Raw genomic sequence first — 21,601 nt, 5'->3', positions numbered from 1 at the left:
GTAATAGCTCTAGATGAAAAAACCAGACTCTTTCTGCTGACTTTTGCATGCCCAATCCCACAGCACACAACATTAAGAATTTAAAATGTAGTAAATAAGGCATATAGAAAACAGCAGTTTTTAACTAAAAGCAGAAAACTCCCCTGCTGTTTAACCATTTGGAGTCTACCACTCTGAACAGTGACCACTGTAAACTGATACTATGTGCTCATTGAATAAATTCTTAATGTTAATACAAAGTGAGATTTAATTTCAGTATTCAAAAATTTACATCAAATGAAAAGTAAATAACTGTGAAATGTATTCATTAGGAGAAAATAAAGTATCATTTATGTTTATGCTATGAAATTATATCTTCAGAATCAAATTTTTCCAAACTTCATACTACATCTACCAATAAAGCTTTGGTCCTAATTTTACAGTATACTACCTAAGACACATACATTACGTGCTGCAGTAGTATGTTATAGTTGTCAACAGCCACAAGCTATAGCCAATCACAGTATGCTTAATGACTTTCCCAATGAAGAGGAGTAAGACCTTTCAGTCCAGAATGATTCCATAATTCTTTCAAATATTTATCAATGTACCTAATGAGATATTAGTTGGTATAAACTTTAATGCAAAAGTCCTAAAACATGTTATAGATAAACATTACCATGTAGGTCATTTTGACCTACCACATAACTAAAATAGTGACATGAAATACTTGATAACCTGGTTTTGCTGCACAAATATATCAGTGGTGCATCTCTCTGGCAGTATTTTATTCATATCAATTTTATCTCCATTAGAAATATATATGCAATACTAGCTTATTTTTGCCTTTTTTTTTCTGGGTCAATAACTTTACAAATTGGAATTTGACTCAACTACAGTAAAATTCTTTAAAGGTAGCGATACCTATCTCTTGGGGTTCTCAACAGTACCTGACTCAATTTCCCTTATAACAAACATTCAAATGTTTGTTAAAGAGACCATAATTTAACACTGTTAGGCGAAGGAGGGAGGAGCATGGTACCAAGAACACTCACTAGATAGATTACTCACTTGTTGTGGCCGCTATAACAAATCGTCACAAACTTGGTGGCTTAAATTACTAGAAGTCTGTTCTCTCACAGTTCTGGAGGCTAGAAGTCCAAAATGAGTTTCACTGAGCCAAAATCAAAAGCTGGTCTTCTCCTGGAGGCTCTAGGGGAAAATCTGCTCCTTGCCTCTCCCAAGCTTCTAGTGGCTGTCAGCACTCCTTGGCTTGTGACCACACTGCTCTCTGCTCCATCATCATACTGCCTCTTCCTCTGGGTACCTATCTCTAATCTCCCTCTGACTCTCTGTCATAAGGATACATATAACAGCATGTAGGGCCCATCCAAGTAATGCAGGAGTATCCCTTATGTCAAAATCCTTAACATAATCACACAAAAACCCTCTTTCCAAATAAGGTAACATTCATAGGTTCCAGAGATTTGACATGGATATCTTTTGGGGAGCCATTTTTCAGCCTATCGTACTAGAGAAACCAAATTAAAAGAACAGAAAGAGCTAGTTGAACAAAAGTGAACTTTACTACAAAGTTCAACAAAATTCAAAAGATTCAAAAGAAATAAAAGCATTTTTTAAAAATTAGTATATTGGGCTTCCCTGGTGGCACAGCGGTTGAGAGTCCGCCTGCCGATGCAGGGGACACGGGTTCATGCCCTGGTCCGGGAGGATCCCACATGCCACAGAGCGGCTGGACCTGTGAGCCATGGCCACTGAGCCTGCACTTCCGGAGCCTGTGCTCCGCAACAGGAGAGGCCACAACAGTGAGAGGCCCACGTACCGGAAAAAAAAAATAAAATAAAATAAAATAATAAAAATTAGTATATTGTGGCAAGAGTTGGAGAAGTTTTTAAGCAAGTTAACTTGTGCTACAGGTGTTGGTTCTAACAGTGACTGAGTTGTGACTGGTTTTGTTTTCAGTTCCAGAAATTCAGCTACCAGGCTACAAGAAACTCAAATCTGGGCAGTTGAGAGAGAAGATACAGGTAACAAGCAGTTATCATTAAGAACAACTCCTGATAATTAGCAGAAAACCAATGACAGCACTGCCAAATGTCCAAATAAGTAAGGCAGCAATTCAGACTTGGTTAAGATACTAAAAGAATTAGAAAGCTTCTTTGTAAAAATCTTTCCCGTTGTTTTACTTTCTCACTGCCAATGATCAAACTCCTTTTTTATTCCTTAACTTACAGTACCAGAAAAATAGAAACCTATGCTCACAAACTAAGCTACAAATTAGTGCTATAAAACAACAATGAATCTTTTCAATACATATAAATAGGACACAACTCTGAAAGATTAAGCAAAGCTGTAAGCTTTCTTAGGTAAAGGAATAGACCACCTCCCCTCTGAAAAAAGAACAATAAGAAACCAGACTTAAGTTTGCTCTCAATTATGTAGTATCTGATAATAAGAGTAACAATGACAAATCAACAGACCGAACAAGACAATTCCACTGTTTTAACTGAATGTCTAATGAAAACTTGAGATTCCAACAAAATTTTTCAAAAATACATAATTCTTATCAAAAAGAATGCCCTATGCATCCAGTATTTAGGATATTGCCATGCATTTTCATACTCACTATATGTAAAAGCACCTTGTGGAAAGGAAGATGTCAGAAGAATGTCAGAAAAGATTCGGGTTTAGGCAGTTTGATTTTTCTGGTAAAATACCCAGAAAATGACATGATACATATAACACATATGTCAAATACCTGAATGCTACTTACAAAGCAGCAGAGAAATAAGTGTAAACTAAAATAAAATAGATATTAGAGAGCTTTAAAATAAGGCAGTGGGGTGTGAATTTGATAAGACAGTAAACTGCAGCTTCTCTTGGAAAGGAAATACAGAGACTCCTGTAGGAAAGCAAACCTGTTAGTACGTACTGAAAGAGGTAAAAATCAACACAAAGGAAAAGGCCATTTCTCTAATTCAGGAATAAGCTAGGTCAGAATTTCTGATTCTTTACGGAGACATTTTTCAAATGATACCTCCTTTTGTCCCTGCCTGTCTCCCCGATTCTGACAGCACTCAGGGTGAGACTCATCATAATGAGCAACTGTTAATGATGATGTATCTGGCCAGACAAAAAAAAAAAAAAAAAAGGTTGATAATCAGCGACCTAGGTTAACTGTTATAAAAGCATTTCTCAACTATGGTAACACAGGAGGTGTGTTGAAAGTAATGCAGTATAAATAAAAAAGCACTGAAATATACAGAAGACATCTTTAAGAAAATCACTGGAGTACTAATCCCTAAAATGACATCCATCTCACTTGTATTCAGGTATACTTTATTGACTTCCAAAGGAGTGATCACTATAGCTAGCACGGGAAACAGTGGGATCACCTTTGGAAGCCTATGGAAAATATGAATGTTAACCATCAACCTTGCCTACATGAAAATGGCCCCCAACTGCAAATTTATGGGATATCTCCTAGATCTAATAATGTATGGTTTGAGATGAAAATGGACTACACTGGGCATATAATCACAGAAAGAAGAGAAAATAATGAAAGAGACACTGCAGAAAATAATGGTGGACTAAAGCAAAGATATGAAAAATCTAATTTCATGAAAAGAAAACAAGAGGCACTAAAAATACTGAATAAAGAGAGGATTTTGTGTGCTGTTAAAAACACTTAGATTCAGAAACTAATAACTAATTTACAACCTACTTTGCTCTATGGACTGTTCTACATCCTTTTACATATATTATCTAATATAATCTTTATTACACCCATTTCACTCAATAAGAAACTGAGTCTCAAGCAAGTGAAGTGATTTGCCCATGTTTACAGAGTTAACAAGTGGTAGAGGGAAAAACATTTATTAAAATTCAAAAATCTATCATCACAGCATTTTCCTGACCTCAGTCTCTTCCTAAGATCCTTTCCAAAGTGACTTTTCCCTTCCTCCTTTTGTTACCCATGATGGAGACAACAGCCACCCCTACAAAGTCCATCTCCAGCAACTGAGGAAGTAACTACTAGAAAAACAAATAGCCTTCAGGCTTCTGATTCTTGCTTTATTCAGGCCTAAATCAAAGTGCAAACTTCAGGTTTTGTTAAAATTGCATGCATGCTTCTGGAAGCTCATATTATAAAATGGCAGCTTGACTAAAAACAGCTGCCTGACTAAAAGATGCATAACATATGGAATATATGGGCAACTACTTATATATAATAATTGTCCCTCCCTAAACTATACTGTGTTTTATATATATATATGTATACATAATGCTATTATATTCTAACTGTACTAAAGTACTAAACTCAGTCAATTCAGGCAAATAGTGTAAACACTTTAAAATTGACAGCAAAACTTAAATCTAGATCCTAAGAACTCTGATTACTCTGCTTAAAAACTATTAAATTATATACTATTTATGAAAAAAAGTTATCAGAGAGTTTGGTACAAAAACAAAGACAACCTCAAGCTTTACGCTTTTAATCTAGCCTTTTTGTAATACTTTAACTTCAGTGGATTAATTTGAAGTAATAGAAAAAAAAGCAAGGACTAAGCAAAACCAAACAATAAGCAGTAAAAGCTGAGAAACACAGAAACCCAGCTGTAATCATAATCATGTTAAAACCAAAGGAAAACACTATGCTTAGAATATTTCCATTCACTATTCCCCTTTTCTTCTAACTCGCTGCCTAATCCCAATTTAAAAGACCAGCTGTAAAACGGTGGGGTGCCAAATTAAAGCACACTTTATTTTCAGATGTCTCCATACTCATAGCCTGACTTCCTGTCAGGAAGAGTTCCATTTCTCTGAACACCCCAATCAGCAGGGAACTTGCAGAATTAAGTGCCAGTTGATATTACTTTGTTTTGCATTTACCACCCTTGAGAATAATGTTCAAAGATCTAGTTATATAGTCAGCATGGTATCATCCTTCTGACTAGACTGCCAAGCCACAGGGTGTACTGCCAGTTCCACAAAATTTACCTTAAAAGGTGTTGTTTTCTAAATCCTAGTGCGCTAGTGAATCAACAGGATGCCTGTATTTCAGAATAAATCCTGCGCTAAAGTTAAATTATGCTTCTCTTTGGTTACAAAGCACTTTAAATTAATACTGGAAAGGTCTGCATCCAGATTCAAATAAAGATCAATTAATGTTCACTAATCCATCAAGTTAAATATTTTATTTTTTAAAAGTGAAATGCAGTCATTCAGTCTGATTTGTTTTTTATGTTTTTGCTATTGTTTAAAGACAAATGAGTCCACCTTATAAAAGCAAGTTATAAAAATCTGAATCAAGTAAAACTATAATTTTTTTTTCCATATCAGCATAAAGTGCAGTTATTAAGCTGGTTTCAAATGCTTCACAACTGTTAGTGCATTTAAGATGTTCATGATCAGTTAACATAGCTTGAATCTTAAACTACCCTCTCCAACTCCCACAGACTTCGCATCGTGCTTCTTCAAAGGTCTCTAGTTCCTTCTCATAAGGTTAAATATTTTGATTGCACACAAAATTAAGTTAATTCTGAGCACTTCGATACAGAACACCTATGCTCACAGCCTTTGTACATTATAAGGACAAAGCATTCACAGCAGCTCTAAGATAAAAATAGGTGATTGTACTGCAAGCCTACTTTTTGGAACCCAATGTTAATCATTACCATATTGATTCTCATCCATTCGCAATCAAAAGGCCATAAGCACTGACAATAACAAATCAGAGACAATCAATTTACATTCACTAATTTTCTATAAATATATTCTAAGGATGAGGAATACAGGCATCCAAAATAAAATAAAAGGAGGGGTAACATTGAGAAAAGGTTGAAATATTAAATTATACTGATCCTAGTTCGACCACGCTACATATAAACTCATCTGAAAGAATCCAATTGCCCCTAAAGTCCCATTTACATTGGAAAAAGGAAGGCTGGTTACAAAGAAAGTTGAATGATTTATTGACAGCATATCAAAGTATAAATTTAAACATTTAATACATTTTGCAAAGTTGCTGCCATGCAAGCACTTTTAGCAATCTTTCTACTCAGATATAGATTTGTCTCTCTTAAGAAACCTTCACGTACAATGTGCTAAAATATTTGGGTAAACATCATTTTTAAGAGCCAGAGGTTCAACATTTGTCATATTCCCTTTGTTAGCAGAAGCTGTGGTGCCTGAAATGAATGCTGAGTTATTTGAAGCTAGTGACTTAAACGTGATAGAAATAATTCTACAGAAAGTGGAAAATCTACATGCACAAAGTGATTTCTTCATAAGAGATCATCAGTTGAGACTTTTAACAGGTCTTTTTGTGACTCTTAACGGATCTTTTTGAGACCCAAAGCTAATCAGGTGAAAGGGATTTAATATGTATCATTTTCTTACTTTAAAACATTTAAGTAAGCATAGGGTAAGAGTTCAGAATTAGGGTTTGAAGCCTCGATATAAGGGCTAAATTGCCTTTCAGATTAAGATAAAATTGAATAGAAGAAATAAAAGTATTAAATAGAATGGTGTCTGTTCGTTAACTAAAATAAATACTTTTTAATGAATCAAAAACTCAGTAATTAATTTTAAAGGGAACTTTACTTAAATAAGGTAAATATATTGATTTATTCAACAAATATCTATTAAATGATTATTTTATTATAATCTGACACTAATAAACAATGTAGACAAAATGGACAATTAAGAAATGGCTTCCTGACTTCAAGGAGTTTTCAATCTAACAAAAGAGACGAAACTTATAATATAGCATAAGTACGAAAATAGCTCTTATGTGTATAAATTTAACTCTTCTTTAGCACTCATCTCTGTAAATTTAACTCTAAGATGGAGTTCTCTAAATTGGTGTATTCACAACTTATAATCCAATGTTGGGGGCATCTAAGCAAAGAAATGAAGATTAATAAGAGTTAATAGGATTTAGAACTATTTTTAATCTAATTTATAGTAAAAGCAAAAAAACCACATATTAAATGAGTTTTTTATTACACAATATATGCACAGGAAGATTTTTATATGTTCTTATGTCAAAAATATCTGTACATGTCAAAGATAGAGTTCTTCAGACCATATCAGAAGAAGAGTAAATTCCTCTCCCATCTATTAATTTAATGAATCTTCCTAAATATACCTGGGTGAATTTGCTACCAGCATTCCATTCTCCCTCGCTTCTCAGGGTTAAGGATCATCAACATAGATTTTTGTTGTCTACTAACTTTAGGAAATGCCTTATATACAAATTATACTTAAAAAAAAAAACATAAAAACACTACAGATTTTAGTGAAAACCCCTGGACTTAGGCATCAGAGTCATTTCATGACGCTTAATTCTTTAACCCAATTAACCTCTAATAATGACTTCATATTTTTATTATGTCTAGGTCTTGATTACAAGCTATCTCAAATCCTAATTGTTTGAATGGATAAATGGATGACCTAAGAAGAGCAACAGCCACTGTATAATTTAGCTGTGTAACTATAAACTATCACTAAATCTTTATTCTATTAAAAATTGTTAAAATTTTATTGCTAAAATTTTACTCGTTTATTTGACAAATACTGAAAATTTCTTTCACCAGACATTGTATCATATGACAGTCACATACAGATTAATTTCATTTTATTTGGACCTCTTGCACATCTTTAAGTGCATAGGGAAGTTCGATTCTACAAATGGGTCACTAACAATGCATGTAATACCCCATTAATATAAAATATATTCTGACCCTGGTTTCTAGACTTTATGCCAGACACTTAAACATGATTACAGAGCATAAACTGCCACAATATTGACTAAAAATGTAATGAGATTCACTCAACCAATGTAGGAAATAGCTATATCATCAATTGATGTCAAAATATTTGAATTTATTCTTAAGCTTGGATTAGTTCTACATAAATATTATAAAAATACATATATGTGTGTGTAAAAATACACACAAACACACACACACACACTCCTGGTTAAACTTAAGTTGTTCTATAAAGAATACCAAATCTTACTATAATCAGTTCTGAACAGCTATCCCTTCAGAAACAACATTTAAATTGAGTCCAAATTACCTACAAAGGAGAGAGAACAGGTAATTGAGATAATTCTTAAATGAAGTAAAAATAATCACAGTGTTTCATGAAAAAAACAGCTGTACTTTTGCAAATCTACTGATTTTCTGTAATCACTGTGATTGGAGAAGCAGAGAAAACCAGAAGCAGAATACAAAAAGAGGCATTTCCTGCATTATTCACTGTGTCAACACTGATGCTTTTCCTAAAGTATATTTTACAAAAATTATCCATACACACTATGGCCATAAAAAGCATTTTGTGATCAAAGATACTAATATTATTCTCATAACAGATTCAACAATACACTTTATTTTATATATATATATATATATATATATATATATATATTTTTATACACATACACACACATACACACATGTATTGACTAAAGGCCTTGAGGAGCCCTCCAGTAAAGATCCTAATTAAATTTAAATGAACATTTTCCAAGCTTATTTACCACTGTGTGCTTTTCTCACAGAACATCCATTTTCATCACACAGTACATATTAGGATTTGCTGTACTGGAAATTTTGGACAGTGAGAACTGATCAAACAAGTAGCCGGCTACCACAAATCTAGCCAAGGAAAATTATAGGTACAGCAAAGAGTAGAGGAAATGCTTTAAGAACTTTAATATCTATTGATCTTGATGAAATTATAAAAAAACATAGATGGAATCCGGAAAAAAATTTTTGACTGAAAGGCAAAGGAGCCTGAAATGATCTATTCGTGAACAGAAATAAAATTAGAGTTAAATTAAATAGGGATTAATAAATACATTTTTATGCCCCATTCCTAATTCCACTCCCTGCCCCTACTATTTGCTTCTATTTCTCTTAAAGTCCGCATAAAAATTCTATGTTGTATTACAATTATTTGTCTCTCTTACTAGATTAAAAGGAGAGATTTGTCTTAAAATCATTCAGTACATGTCTGCTAAATAAAAAAAGAAATACCACAAGCAGGCATACTGAGGAGGACTCAGGGCAAATAAACTGACACAAAGCTCTGTATAAGAGATAGCATTTGAACTGAGCCTGACAGACAGTGAAAACAAAAACTTAGAAGTTTTTTTTTAGAAGTATAGTTTATGGCCTCACAATACTGCTGCATAAAAGCTCCATATCATAAGATGTCCTTATATGTAAAAAAAAAAATGCATAAGGAAGTTAAGAAGACATTTATATTCCCAATGAGCAATTTAAACTCAAAATTCTTATTTTGTGATTAGCAAAAGATAACCTATGCTTTACTGACTCAATTATTTCTTTTTAAAAACCACACCATTTTCTTAATATTAGATAGTTTTAGTTTAAAAGGTTGACGTGTACCCTATATACAGCACACTCTGAGGAGTTAAGCACCACAGTTAAATGAAGTAAATCTCCATTTATATTAAGTTCTACAATAAGTAAAACGCACGCACAGTAACAGAAATCAAATCAGTAGCAACTTGAGGTGATACCGGTAGGGACTGATTACAGAAGCACAGGGAACTTTCTGGATTGAAATGGGTGTTACACAGTTGTGTATATATCTAAATGCATTGAACTGTGCACTTAAGATATTGTATATATACTGTTGTATATAATATTGTAAAATATTACATATATATTGTATATTAATTATGCTTCAATAACTGTGATTTTTTAAAAAGAAGTAAATCTGATTAAGCCAAAAGAAAATGAAAAAAGTAAGACTCTTATTTATAAATGAACATGACTACAGTATTTGGCAATGACAAAATAGCTGACAAAATGAACAATTAATACACACTTAATAACACACAAAAGAATGAGGATGTTTCATAATAAAAAGGACCAAAAGGTAAAAGCCCAAAATACAGTGTTTATGATCAATGTTACCATTCATTTATTAATTGTACAATTATATAAATATTTGGTTGAATAGTAATTATGCTGAATGTTGGAGATACGATAACAAAACACAGTGCTTACCTTTAAGAAACTTAGTCTAACGGGAAAGAAAAAAAATAATAGACAATTTAAATAAAGAATGAAATTACTATAAGATGGGTCAGTGAGTGCTTAGGATGTATACCTCACCTAGGCTTAAGAGTTGTGGGGAAGAGAGGAGTCAAAGAAAGCTTTCCAGAGGAGATGGCAATTTAGCTGGGAGTTGAATTATTTATTTATTCCATATATATTCACTGAGCAGCCATCAGATGCCAGGGACTGTGCTGGGTACTAGGCACACTTCACAGTTTACCTAGTATACTAGGTATATGAAACAGAAATAGTTGTAACCTTCATAGGACCTAGAGTAGAGAGAGGGAGACTGGCAATAAAAAAGTAGCAAACTAGCATAGGTAGAGTTAAAATTTGTGATATGATGAGTGCTAAGATGAAGACACACAAAAAAGATACCAACTATAGATATGATCTAAGAGGATAATCAAGCTGAGTTCGGAGTGATGAGAAGAAGCCAACAATTAGACTCACCAAATTTGAAGGAAGGAAATTATAGAGAAAGAAAAAGCCTACGCCAAGACACAATATTATGATGGCACATTTGGGTAACTTTAAATAGTTCGCATAGCTTGAGAACAGTTACAAAAACAAAGTGATAAGAAATGAGGTCCAAACAGTAAGAGAGGCCTAATAATGAAAGATGCCTTTGTGCCATGGTATAGAGCTGGTTTGCTTTCCCCCACCCCTCTCGGGTTTTGTTTTGTTTTTTTAATTATCTACTTTACCCAAAATACTCATCACAACTATAAAAAAGAAAAGCTCATGAAATAAAAAGCCAAGAGCAATAACATTAATGTCACATATTTAGAAGGAATAAACTCAAAAAGGAGAAGAAAACCAGAATTAGAGAAAAGAAATTAGAGGAGAGTGATGGAAAAGAGGAACACTTTACTATGAAGATTCAGGAAAAAATTCAAATGGCAAAAATTCAGACATGAAACAGACATTAAAGAATCATATGAATGGTGATAGCTGGTTCTTATTATGAACAATATAGTTTTAAAATTAATAAGTCAGAGATATAGAAAGAAATGACCAAACCTTTTGTTATTACCTTCATGCAAAGGAAATATTTCCCAAAATAGCAACAATCTACATATTTTGATGAAAAATGTATTGAAGAAAAATCAGACTAACACTATTTTTAAATTAACTTTTACTGCTAATTAATTATTCACACAGGATGCCAGGCCAGACTACATGGTGCTTCTAGTTTTTCTATATACTCTATGCATTTCTGATAAATGGGAAAAGAATAGATGACCTGGCAGAAGGCTCAGACAATAATATGTGATTTACAGGACATGAATGCAGCTACCATAAGATTTATCTGACAGCCCTCTCCGATAGTGGACTGTTGAGTATCCGATGGAATGATTTCTAGTCTAGAAAGTCTACTACTGAGTAGCCATACACATTATTTATTTATTAGATGTTTTGGGTTGAAACCATTTTTAAATGACGCACTTCACAATGCACAGTCATAAATTTAGCTTTAAACCCAAGAAGGGAGGTAGTGTTATTGGAATGTATGTCAGACTGAATTAGGATGAGCAACATAACACTTTTATAAAGTGGCCTTGAATACAATGTCAATTCCTTCAAAAATGATATTAATGTCAAATGAGCAGGATACAAACACTTTACACAATGCTGGAGTAATATTACTTGAAATATTTATTTAACATTTTCTTTAAATTCATATGGATTTCCACAAGGTTTATACACATACACAACAAATACTGGGCAAAAATAAGTTACATGCTTCTGAAAAACTGAATCTGAAATATAATTAAGAAGTTTTTCGATTATTTTCTGTGCATCAGAGAATATACAGTTTCCTGAAGAGTATATACAGTCTTATTTTAAAGAAGTAAAGAAGACTTCAATCAGGTTTTGGAGCTTAAATAGCTCTTGAATTATTTTCAGTATAGGAATAAACATAACTTAATAAACCGTAAGTATATATATATATAACTTTACTCAAAAATAACATGCTAAATATTTTAAGAAAGATTTTCAACTCTAAATAATAACATTTTGTCTTAAAATGTTAAAATTTAAATGGGATAAAATATGAAATGGTATCTAATAAACCTATTAATGAATGAGTGGATATTGAAAAATATGATCCTAGCTGAAGCTTTAACAAAATATATAGTGATCTACTTGGTCTTAATGACAGCAAACCAAACGTGATCATTTCCTCATTTCTTAAATTCAGGCTCTAAATTCTCTTCTGTAATAAAATACGGCAGATTTAAACACTTTGTTAAGAAGAATACAAAAAAAAATAAGTTTTGAATGGATTCAAGAAAAATAATCAGAACATGGCTGATTGCCATGAAATTAACATCAACTAATTTGTAAAGTTTTAAATCAAATTTGCAGATGTTAAGTTCATAAGCATATCCCATTATTTATGTGATTAAAAAGGAGTTTTTGACCTGATCTTTCGATCTTTGGCACTCAATCCACTACATCTCTTCTTTACAAAATTAATTAAAATTTTAGCAAGATGCTAGCCGTTTACTTCCCACCCTATCTCAGACTAAAACAAATTATCAGTCAAACTCAAGCCATAGCCACCAATATCTGCAAAATGTCGACTTCAAATTCAATTTCATCTCTCTTAAGCTTTCATGTAGAAAAAGACAGTTCACTTTTTAACAAAATAAATCACTTTTGTGATTGCCAATCTGACCTCTTTGAATTAGGAAAATTCAAAGTGAAAAATGTAATTATCACCCCAGAACAATCTGTATACATCTGGAGCTAATTCTGGCTTCATTTTTCATGTCATTTTTTGCACTGTGCTACATCTTACAGAGATGCCGTGGAACTTCTGGAGAACCCATAAAAAATGTTAAGAACTTCAAATAAACCAATAATGTGTTTTATTTAAACAAAACTTTGAGATGATCTGACTTTTGCAACTTACTCTAAGTGATCTTCATATTCCCTTTGATTGGAATAGTATTAAACAGCACTGTGACATACATGACAAATAGGTGTCTTAAAACATGTCATTCTTTATCTTTTCAGCTTCTAACATTCCACTGTGTAATATACTATATTTGAAACAGCTTTCATGTATCAAGAATACATTACATTCTTCTAACCTAGAAAGTGAAACTTCATTATCAAACTTCACCTATGAAACAATTACATCCCTATAAACAATAAATTCATACTGCTGTGAGTATACATATAAAACTGTAAGCAAATGCTTCTTAAAGGGTAATTTCATGTCAGTATAAGAATGGTATATGGTAATTTCCATTCAAGAAATAAACAACCAATTATTTCAAATCAGATTACTAAATGGGAAATTTTATCCAGTCAGTTTTTAAAGGAAAGGGAGTTTTCTAAAGTAGATAATTAACTTAAAAACATGACTCTCACTAAATCTAAGAATAATAAGCCCACTACAAACATAACTACTCTTCACAAGTTCATTATAAAAATCCATTAGATGTAATCTCTAGAAGTAATGGTTCTTATTGCATTTTATTGACAATGCATAGTATTGATTTTTTACACCTTCTATGATTCTTTAATTTGTATTCATGAAATGTCCATCAGCACAGTCTAAATAAATTTGGCAATATAGGCACTAAAATGAATAAATCAATGAAAAGAAACATTCATTTTGCATTATCCTTATTCGTCAGGCAAGTAAACCAGGAGAGTTTTAAATGAAGGTCAAAGGTTTTGAAATGGGTCAGAACCCTTGACCTCTAGACCAATACTCTTCCTATTAAAAAAGGCTATTTTAAAGTTTTAAGTAGGGGAATTTACTACCAGCAAGATATCATTTTTAAAAGACTACAAAAAAAAACTCTCAATAAAAACATTCATCTGTTTAACTGCTAAAGAGAAAAGAAAATATCACAGAATACATGATTTTTACATAAGTTTAAAAAAAAATCATTAAAGTTTACCACATGAGGTATAAGGTTTCTGAACAATGAAAGTAATCTCACTTTTAGGAATTTATTCACTACATCTTATTATGATGGCTGCCATAATTTTGTTGATGTTTTCCCAAATCTACTAGGTATGTCAAAAATAATTAGCAATGACAAGAATTCAAAATTATTTATCACTCATTTTATAACCTCTGCACAAAAGGGAAGTAAACCCATTATTCCCCTGGGAGTCAGAGTGGCACTCTGCGAGGTATAGAAATAAATCTGTTTCTGTAACCTTAATATGCAAGGCAAAGAAATTTAGCCATCTCAAGGCCATTTGATCTGGACATTTGTAAATGTGGCTCGAAAAACCTCTATTTCTCATTAATCTATCCTATTTCTCTCAGCACTCACTTCGAAATAAACTGTTAGCACCAAACACAAGAAGTAACTCTTTTGCAATACAAATAAATTATTTTAAAACTGCAAACACAAAACTTTTGTAGCAAAAATTTCTAATCAATTTTAACTTTCTTGCAGAATGAATTCACTTGAGAATTTACTTTTAATTCAACATTTATTCTTGTCACTCACCTGAGAACACAGTAGCATAACCAATTCCACAACTGAACTACTAGACTTCATGCAAACCAGACCTATATCAAAGAGAATTTTTTTTAAATTACAAAGTAAAAAACAAGGGATTTATTTCTTATACAACTTTGTCCAAATTGGTTTTAAAATAAAATTTAACTTCTTGCTAAGAACCAAACCTATACATATTTGATCACATGTGTAAACAAAACATTCTGTAATTACTTTAAACTTGGCATCAAAACCATCACAATTTTTTGTAGCCAATTTCATTTCAGCTTTCAAATTACTAAAACATTTATTACAACTTCATATATACTGACATTTCACAATACTCATAAAAATGTGCACAACATATGCCATATTGACCAATATCACCTAAATTTTGTTTTGGAGAGAGTTGATTGTTATACATGCAGAGAAGGGAAATGGCTCCCTGACCTTTGCTTTCTCCACCACACTCTCTCCCTTCAACCCTCTAGCTATCAATCAAGTTTCCATTTTGTTTCATGGCAGCAGACATCCCAAACACTCTTATTAGTACCTTGACCTGTGACCTCACTCTAAACCTTAACAGAAGTGCAAGCCGTTGTCTGTTATATATTCTTGATTTTTTATAAATAAATGCATTTATAATTTCTCTTTTATGTTTCATTTGGGCTCACCAAAAATATCTCAGGAAGGAAGTTTTATATAGTTAATAACTATCTAAAGAATTCTTTAGTTTTGATTAACAGTAAGATATAAAGTAACTACTTTAAAGAACATTCAAAGAACATTTTATAACCAGTATCTTAAAAAAGCAATGCCAATGATTAAAAGCACTAAATTACTAAATTACACTAGTAATAAATAGAAAAATTAAAATTTTTATTCTATATTTTTCTAAGCAAACGTAAGTTTAAGGTCGAAGTAAAGTATAACAACTAAAATAATTCCTCATGGCCCTCACACACCCCACAGAATTACCTTATTTCTTTCTCCACATTAAAGTTCTTGTGGGCATCCTATCCCATCCTATTCCCTTTCTTTAATCTTCTTGATCTGTAGTTCTTTCTCTTTCCCTCTTTTAGTCATGGTGCCTCATACCTGCTGAGGCCACATGTTGGCATTCTGTAACCTTACAAATAGTATTCAAGTTAAACAGGTTGTTCACCCCCTTCACTTTTTAGAAAAGTCAAAACCATTTTTCTCCATGTCTGTAAAAATGTGTAACATAGAAATGATGGTAACAGTGTCAGCACTGGCATGAAAATTAGCTACAGAACATCTACATGATGCATTAAGCAAACAGGCCATTAACTAGACTAAATTGTTGTTTCTATCTAAGATGACCATACCTCCTCAGGCTAATGCCAAGGCCGAAAGGAAGGGCACAGCAATACTCCATCTCTTATTGCTGGTGTAGCCTTTGTTGGTCTGAAAACCTGTCACTTTTCATAAAATGTTACCCAACTACAGGAAGTTCCATATATTTCAACTTCAAAAGCCACTACTTGCAGCAAGTAAATTCAGGTCTTTCTACAACTAGGACATTATTCCTTAGTGCTCGATTCTAGAGGAACAAGAATTCTTTCCACCTTTCCTTTTCTGGCAAAGCGTTTGGGCCCTGATCTGGTTCAGCCTTTTATATCCACTCAGATAATGAACAATAATGATTAAAAGGGCCTTGGGCCGTTCAAAGTTAGAAAGATTTCTAGATGTTCCTTTGTCTCTCTACAGCATATTGTAGGACAGTTCAATACTCGTACTTTCAAAAAATTACTTATTTCAGTCTTATTTCTCAATAATAAAGATTAGAAAACCAGAGGAAGGTTGATACAACCACTGATCAGTGGGTTGAGTGTTCAAGGACAGTAAGATGTCAAATAACATTTCATAGTTTGATTAGAACAATTCATGTGTTTTTTAGAGTGAGGTTTTATAGATCTGTAAAGCATGGGTAGGGGGCAAAGGAGGATTTTAAATGAGAAAGGGCTTCAGAAGACAAAAAAAGAGCTGATATTAGACCTCTAATACTAAGCTTCCTGCCTAAAAGGCATCAATACTGCAAACAAAACTATATAACCTTGGGAATAAATAAACAGGAAATAATCCCAATAAGGGACTTGATATCAGATTACACAACTTAATCACATCTCTCTATGACCTAAAGTGTTTTGTGACACTGGTTGCATGGATGAAAAAGCAAGAAAGGACCTATAAATCAGTAAATCTGTCTTCAGATCTACATTCAGACTCTAAGGATTACCCAAAGGAAGGCCTTAAAACAACACTTGGAGTGAAGTTGTAAGTTGTTGCAGAAGCATCAATTTTCATTTTACACACACAAACCCTATTATTGTCCCACTTAGCAGAAAGTGAACAAGGTACTGTAGGCTCAGAGATCTGACTAGCCTCATAATCTGACCCTTGGGTTCAGTTTTCTTGGTTTTAGCTTTGATTGATTTTTCAACAATATGGAATTTTAGTCTCCTCAAAAAAGACAAACTGAAAATGTCAAAGCCAAGAGGTTTATACTCTTCTGGTGTTTCACAACCAAAGACCACTTCAATTTCTCCACCAGAGACTATTTATCCCACCTCTATTACCACTGTTTTTCCATACTATTAAACTCAGAAGTACTAAATGGCTTACCAGATATTAAGCTATCAACATCTGAATGCACTGAGATACCTAAACTCTCAAGTGTACCATGAAAAATGGTCATGAGCATTTACTGTCTGGAACATAAGAACCCTGTTTTTTGTTTTATTTATTTATCTTAAGTCACCTTAAATAATTTACAAAAAGATAAAGCAATTGTGTAAACATTATTATAAGTTTCAGTAAGAATTTAAGCATAATAAACTCAAAATTTTTTCCCTGTTTTCAAGGTTTTGAAAGTATTTGTCTATAATTTGGATATAATTAACTGCTCCTCATGAATCTATAAACATGATATTCATCTTAAAAATACTGCTTCTAAATTTCAAATAAAATTCTAATAGGTGCAACTTTATCATTAATTCTGGTCCTTCTTCTTGAACTAACATCACCAAATGCAATACTTTGGAAAAGTTGGATTATTCAAAATTTTGTTGTAGAGAGAACAGCCATTTTCTTTTCTCTCGAATTCCAAAATATTTTCTTCTTTAGGTTATAAACACCATTTAGAATGATTAATCAACTGATTTTTTTCATTTCTATATGAACTTTTCCTTCCAATTGTCTTCGTGCATATACCTGCTTTAGTATCTATTCACTTAGAACTGCACCAAGTAAATTGTGGTGCACAGTCATCTTGAACGATGGATGAACACTGTCACGCGCCTTCTTAGCAAAATGAGATGTTCCAGGTTCTTGTCACAAAACATTGTATAAATTTTGTAGAATGAAGCCCTTCTTCCTATTGAATGACATGATGCTGAGAAAACCGATTTCCTTTTTTGTCCACAGAAATAGGCTGTGCATTAATGAATTCCTGATTTGATAAAAATTATGAGTACTACTCCCTGTCTCTTCAAATTCACCCACAGTTGGTCTAGTAATTATAAAATGTCTTCTCCTGTCAATTTTTTTCACCTCACCATTATGGGCAGAAAATAAAAAATTCTGAATTCTTAACTATATTCAGTGAAAGCTAAAAATAAGACCACAAAGATGGTATCCACAGACTTCTTTTATACCAATATTTCTCAACCTTTTTTGAGGAGCCTAAGGAACATTTCAGACCATTTTTTCTTAACTGTGCTCCCATGAAATTTTAATGCTAAAGATAAACTGTACAGATGTACTGTTGTCCATCAGAAGGTCAAAAACCACTGTAATGTCTAAGATACTTTTGCCCTCCCCAAATACCAGTTTTTGATCCCCCTGAGAAAACAAATTTGTATTTTCTTAAACTACAGTGCAATACTTTGGCCAACGCAGTAAGAAAACTGAGGGTAATCCAAGAGTGATGATTTGTTTTCCTAGTGCACCATGATTATAGGGGCAATTCCAGTATTCTTGTTTTCTTATTATTTTAGTCCTTAGTATAGCTAGAAATAACTGATGAGTAATGATAATTAGCAAAATGTTTTAAGATATAGGAAAATTAAGATCACAAAGACCTCATAATGAACCTTAGATTTATAAAAAAGTGTCCAATGAAATCACTTAAGGTAACTGTCAGATAAAACAAACTTTTTAAAAAAGTAATCGTCTCTTTGTTTTTGGAAGACTTCTTTTAAAAAATAAAAGTAATAAAACATCAATTCTTACAACGGGTTATAACCACTTGAAAAAGGGGGTTAATATCGCTAAAATTGAGCCAATCAGAAAATATGTGACTTTAGGCATGATGTAACATGAAGTATTACATCTTAGTTAAACTTTTAAACTTCAAGCCATCAGAAAATACACAAAATAGAGAAACTGTTAAATAACATCACCAAGAATAGCCACAGAGTGCCAAAATGTATAGCATTCTACAGAACCACCAACCATATTTCTTCAGTGAGTCAATAACATGAAAACAGAGGAAGAATAGGGGGAAACTATTTGACATTAACATGGACTTAAGGGACATATCAAATTCAGTAAAATTGACTTTGGATCTTAATTGGAAGAAAATCAATATAAAAAAATCTTTTAAATAAAGATGAATATGGGCTGAGTACTACAGAATTATTATTAATATTATTAGGTATAATAGCAGCAATTATGATTATGTAAGAAAATATCTTTTTTATATGAATTATGAATTATTTAGGGGTGAAACAACGTGATGTCTGGGGTTGATTGAAACACTAAAGCAAAACAAAGGGAGGTGGATATAACAATTATGGCAAAACAAAGATGGTCTGGGTAGTTGCCAAAAATAAGTTCATGGATATTACAATTCCTACTTTGTAAATATTTTAAATGTTCATTAAAAATTATTAATAAAAATCACTTTTAAAATTTTAAAGTAATAAATTTTCAAGTACCTGGTCACACAGCTAGTGAATTACAAGGGCTGAGGTATCCTGCCTTTTAGTCCAATGCTTTTTGAACAGAACTATGCTGCGATCACCTCCCTTAGAAACTTTCCTGTTTTACAATGCATAAAACCACCACCTAAAGGATTCCTCACAACTTAAAATACATAAGCTATATAAAGCTCTGAGATTTGTTTGCTATTTTTATGAACACAGACCAAGGAGTAGTCACTGCTCAAGTTTATAGACGAGCAATAGTGCATCATCCTCTTTTTTATCATTTTATCAGAATTTACCAATAAGAAATTGATTCTAAATTAAATTTTGTTCCAGGATCTAGAATTGGCAAGTTTAATACTTCTGAGTATCTAAGGTGATACTATTTTGCTGGGTCTATTATAAAATTCAAAGATCAACTAAGTAGCCAAAATGTCTTGCTACACTGAAAGGCTAAAATTAATACATACACTTTACTGTTACAAAATCAAATATAGTTAAAAAGTTGTCACACCACTTTAAAAGAATAAATGTTTGATATGTGAAACATAAATTAGAGTGAAGTAAGTCCTTCAATGTATCAATTCACTTCCTTTCAAATTTTATTACTTCATTAGGTCAAATAGTCCTTGGCTAAACAATTATATCCTTCAGCAGATGAAATAAATTTCCACCGCAAACTTAGTTCAGTATTTCTAAAACCTGAACTTTTTTCCAAATAAATTTAATGCTATTCTTTGACTATATGGAAATGATATCAATCATCACCAACTCCATATAAATTTACAGCAGGGATGATAATGAAATTATTATTTTAGCTAATGATTATTACTCTTATAGATATATATTTTAAGGGTCAAATAAAGTGCTGATATCCCATAGTTAACACTCAGATACAGATATCTTGAACATTAACCTATTTATAACTTTGATTACCATTATATCCTTATTTCTATAAAAAGAGGGGGTTTTTTCACAAGTTTTAAGAAATTCCTTAGGAGATCATCTAGTGACTGATAACCAACAGAAAGTCATGATAACTAAAGCTGTAAGTTGATATTTAAAGATACTTGCATACAGATAATTATGCTTTCCCATGATTTTTCAGCTTTAGGAGAATATGTGTCTTATCCTTAAACCATCAAACATGGATACAGACAAGTCAGACTTAGCAAACATCTAGTCCAAACACTTTTGAATGAAAAAAATCAATTTGACATTATCATTGATGAAAATCCTCTAGCTTCTCCTTAAAAAATTTCTAGCTATGGGAATGAAGATTTGTATTTTGAAGTCAGTCTGTTAAGCTCTTAAATAGAACTAATCATTTGAAAAGTTGATCTCTATTGAACTGATTCCTGCTGTCTGAGGAAATTCAGAGTAAGTCTACTTTCACTTGATTGAGTTAACCTCTTTAATATTAGAAGACACTTACTATTTGACAAGTGCTTCATGTAAAAAAAAAAAAGTCCCAATACCCCTCCATCCATTCCATAAATAGCATGGCTTCCAATCCATGCAGCAACTTACTTATTATGCATGTTATCTAGTTTGACACAATCTCAAAGTACCCCACCTAGAAAAGGTCCAATAATCTATGTACGATATAAGCAAGATAGAGTAAAATACTACTGTTTTTTCTACTTATTTGTAAAATACAATTCCACTAACAGAGACAAATAATGCATTCCTCATTTTCCTAATATGTAGCAATACACTATTGTTTATATAGATCTTAAATTCAAGTAAAATCTCAGGTAAATACCCCACTTATTACTATAACACCAGTCTCCAATTCTCAATTCTCATAGTTAATTTTAATGTATTAAAACATTTCTTAGTTCTTTCATTCAATACTTTTTTCTTTTTTTATTGCTCCCCAAAAGACACAGTAATAAATCTAATGCACACAAATCTCATGCAAATAACTGATAAAAAAACCTTGAACAGATTAGAATAGCAGTCATGCCATATTCTTTAAAAGATATGTACAGACTCTTTGAGAAGCCTTGTCAAAGCTTGAAAACAAACAATAAAACTCCATGCATCTCTTATTATTCATTTCAGTTTTCAA

General features: G+C 32.3%; 1 protein-coding gene across 4 annotated transcripts in view; it reads right to left on the bottom strand.

The window, feature by feature from the left end:
* The window catches only part of LRBA (LPS responsive beige-like anchor protein), a gene marked incomplete at both ends in the record, with an annotated part of 768,451 nt that overhangs the window by 522,881 nt on the left and 223,969 nt on the right, over positions 1 to 21,601 (bottom strand). For all 4 annotated transcript variants that reach the window (XM_079699415.1, XM_079699414.1, XM_079699417.1 and 1 more), the window contains one exon: positions 14,588 to 14,649. In XM_079699415.1, the coding sequence (XP_079555541.1) occupies positions 14,588 to 14,649 (62 nt within the window). The remainder of the gene's footprint in view (positions 1 to 14,587; positions 14,650 to 21,601) is intronic.

This window comes from Hyperoodon ampullatus (assembly GCF_949752795.1).
Source record: "Hyperoodon ampullatus genome assembly, chromosome: 1".
Classification (NCBI taxonomy): domain Eukaryota; kingdom Metazoa; phylum Chordata; class Mammalia; order Artiodactyla; family Ziphiidae; genus Hyperoodon; species Hyperoodon ampullatus.
The sequence above is the reverse complement of the archived record's forward strand: the minus strand, read 5'-3'. Positions and strand labels throughout refer to the sequence as shown.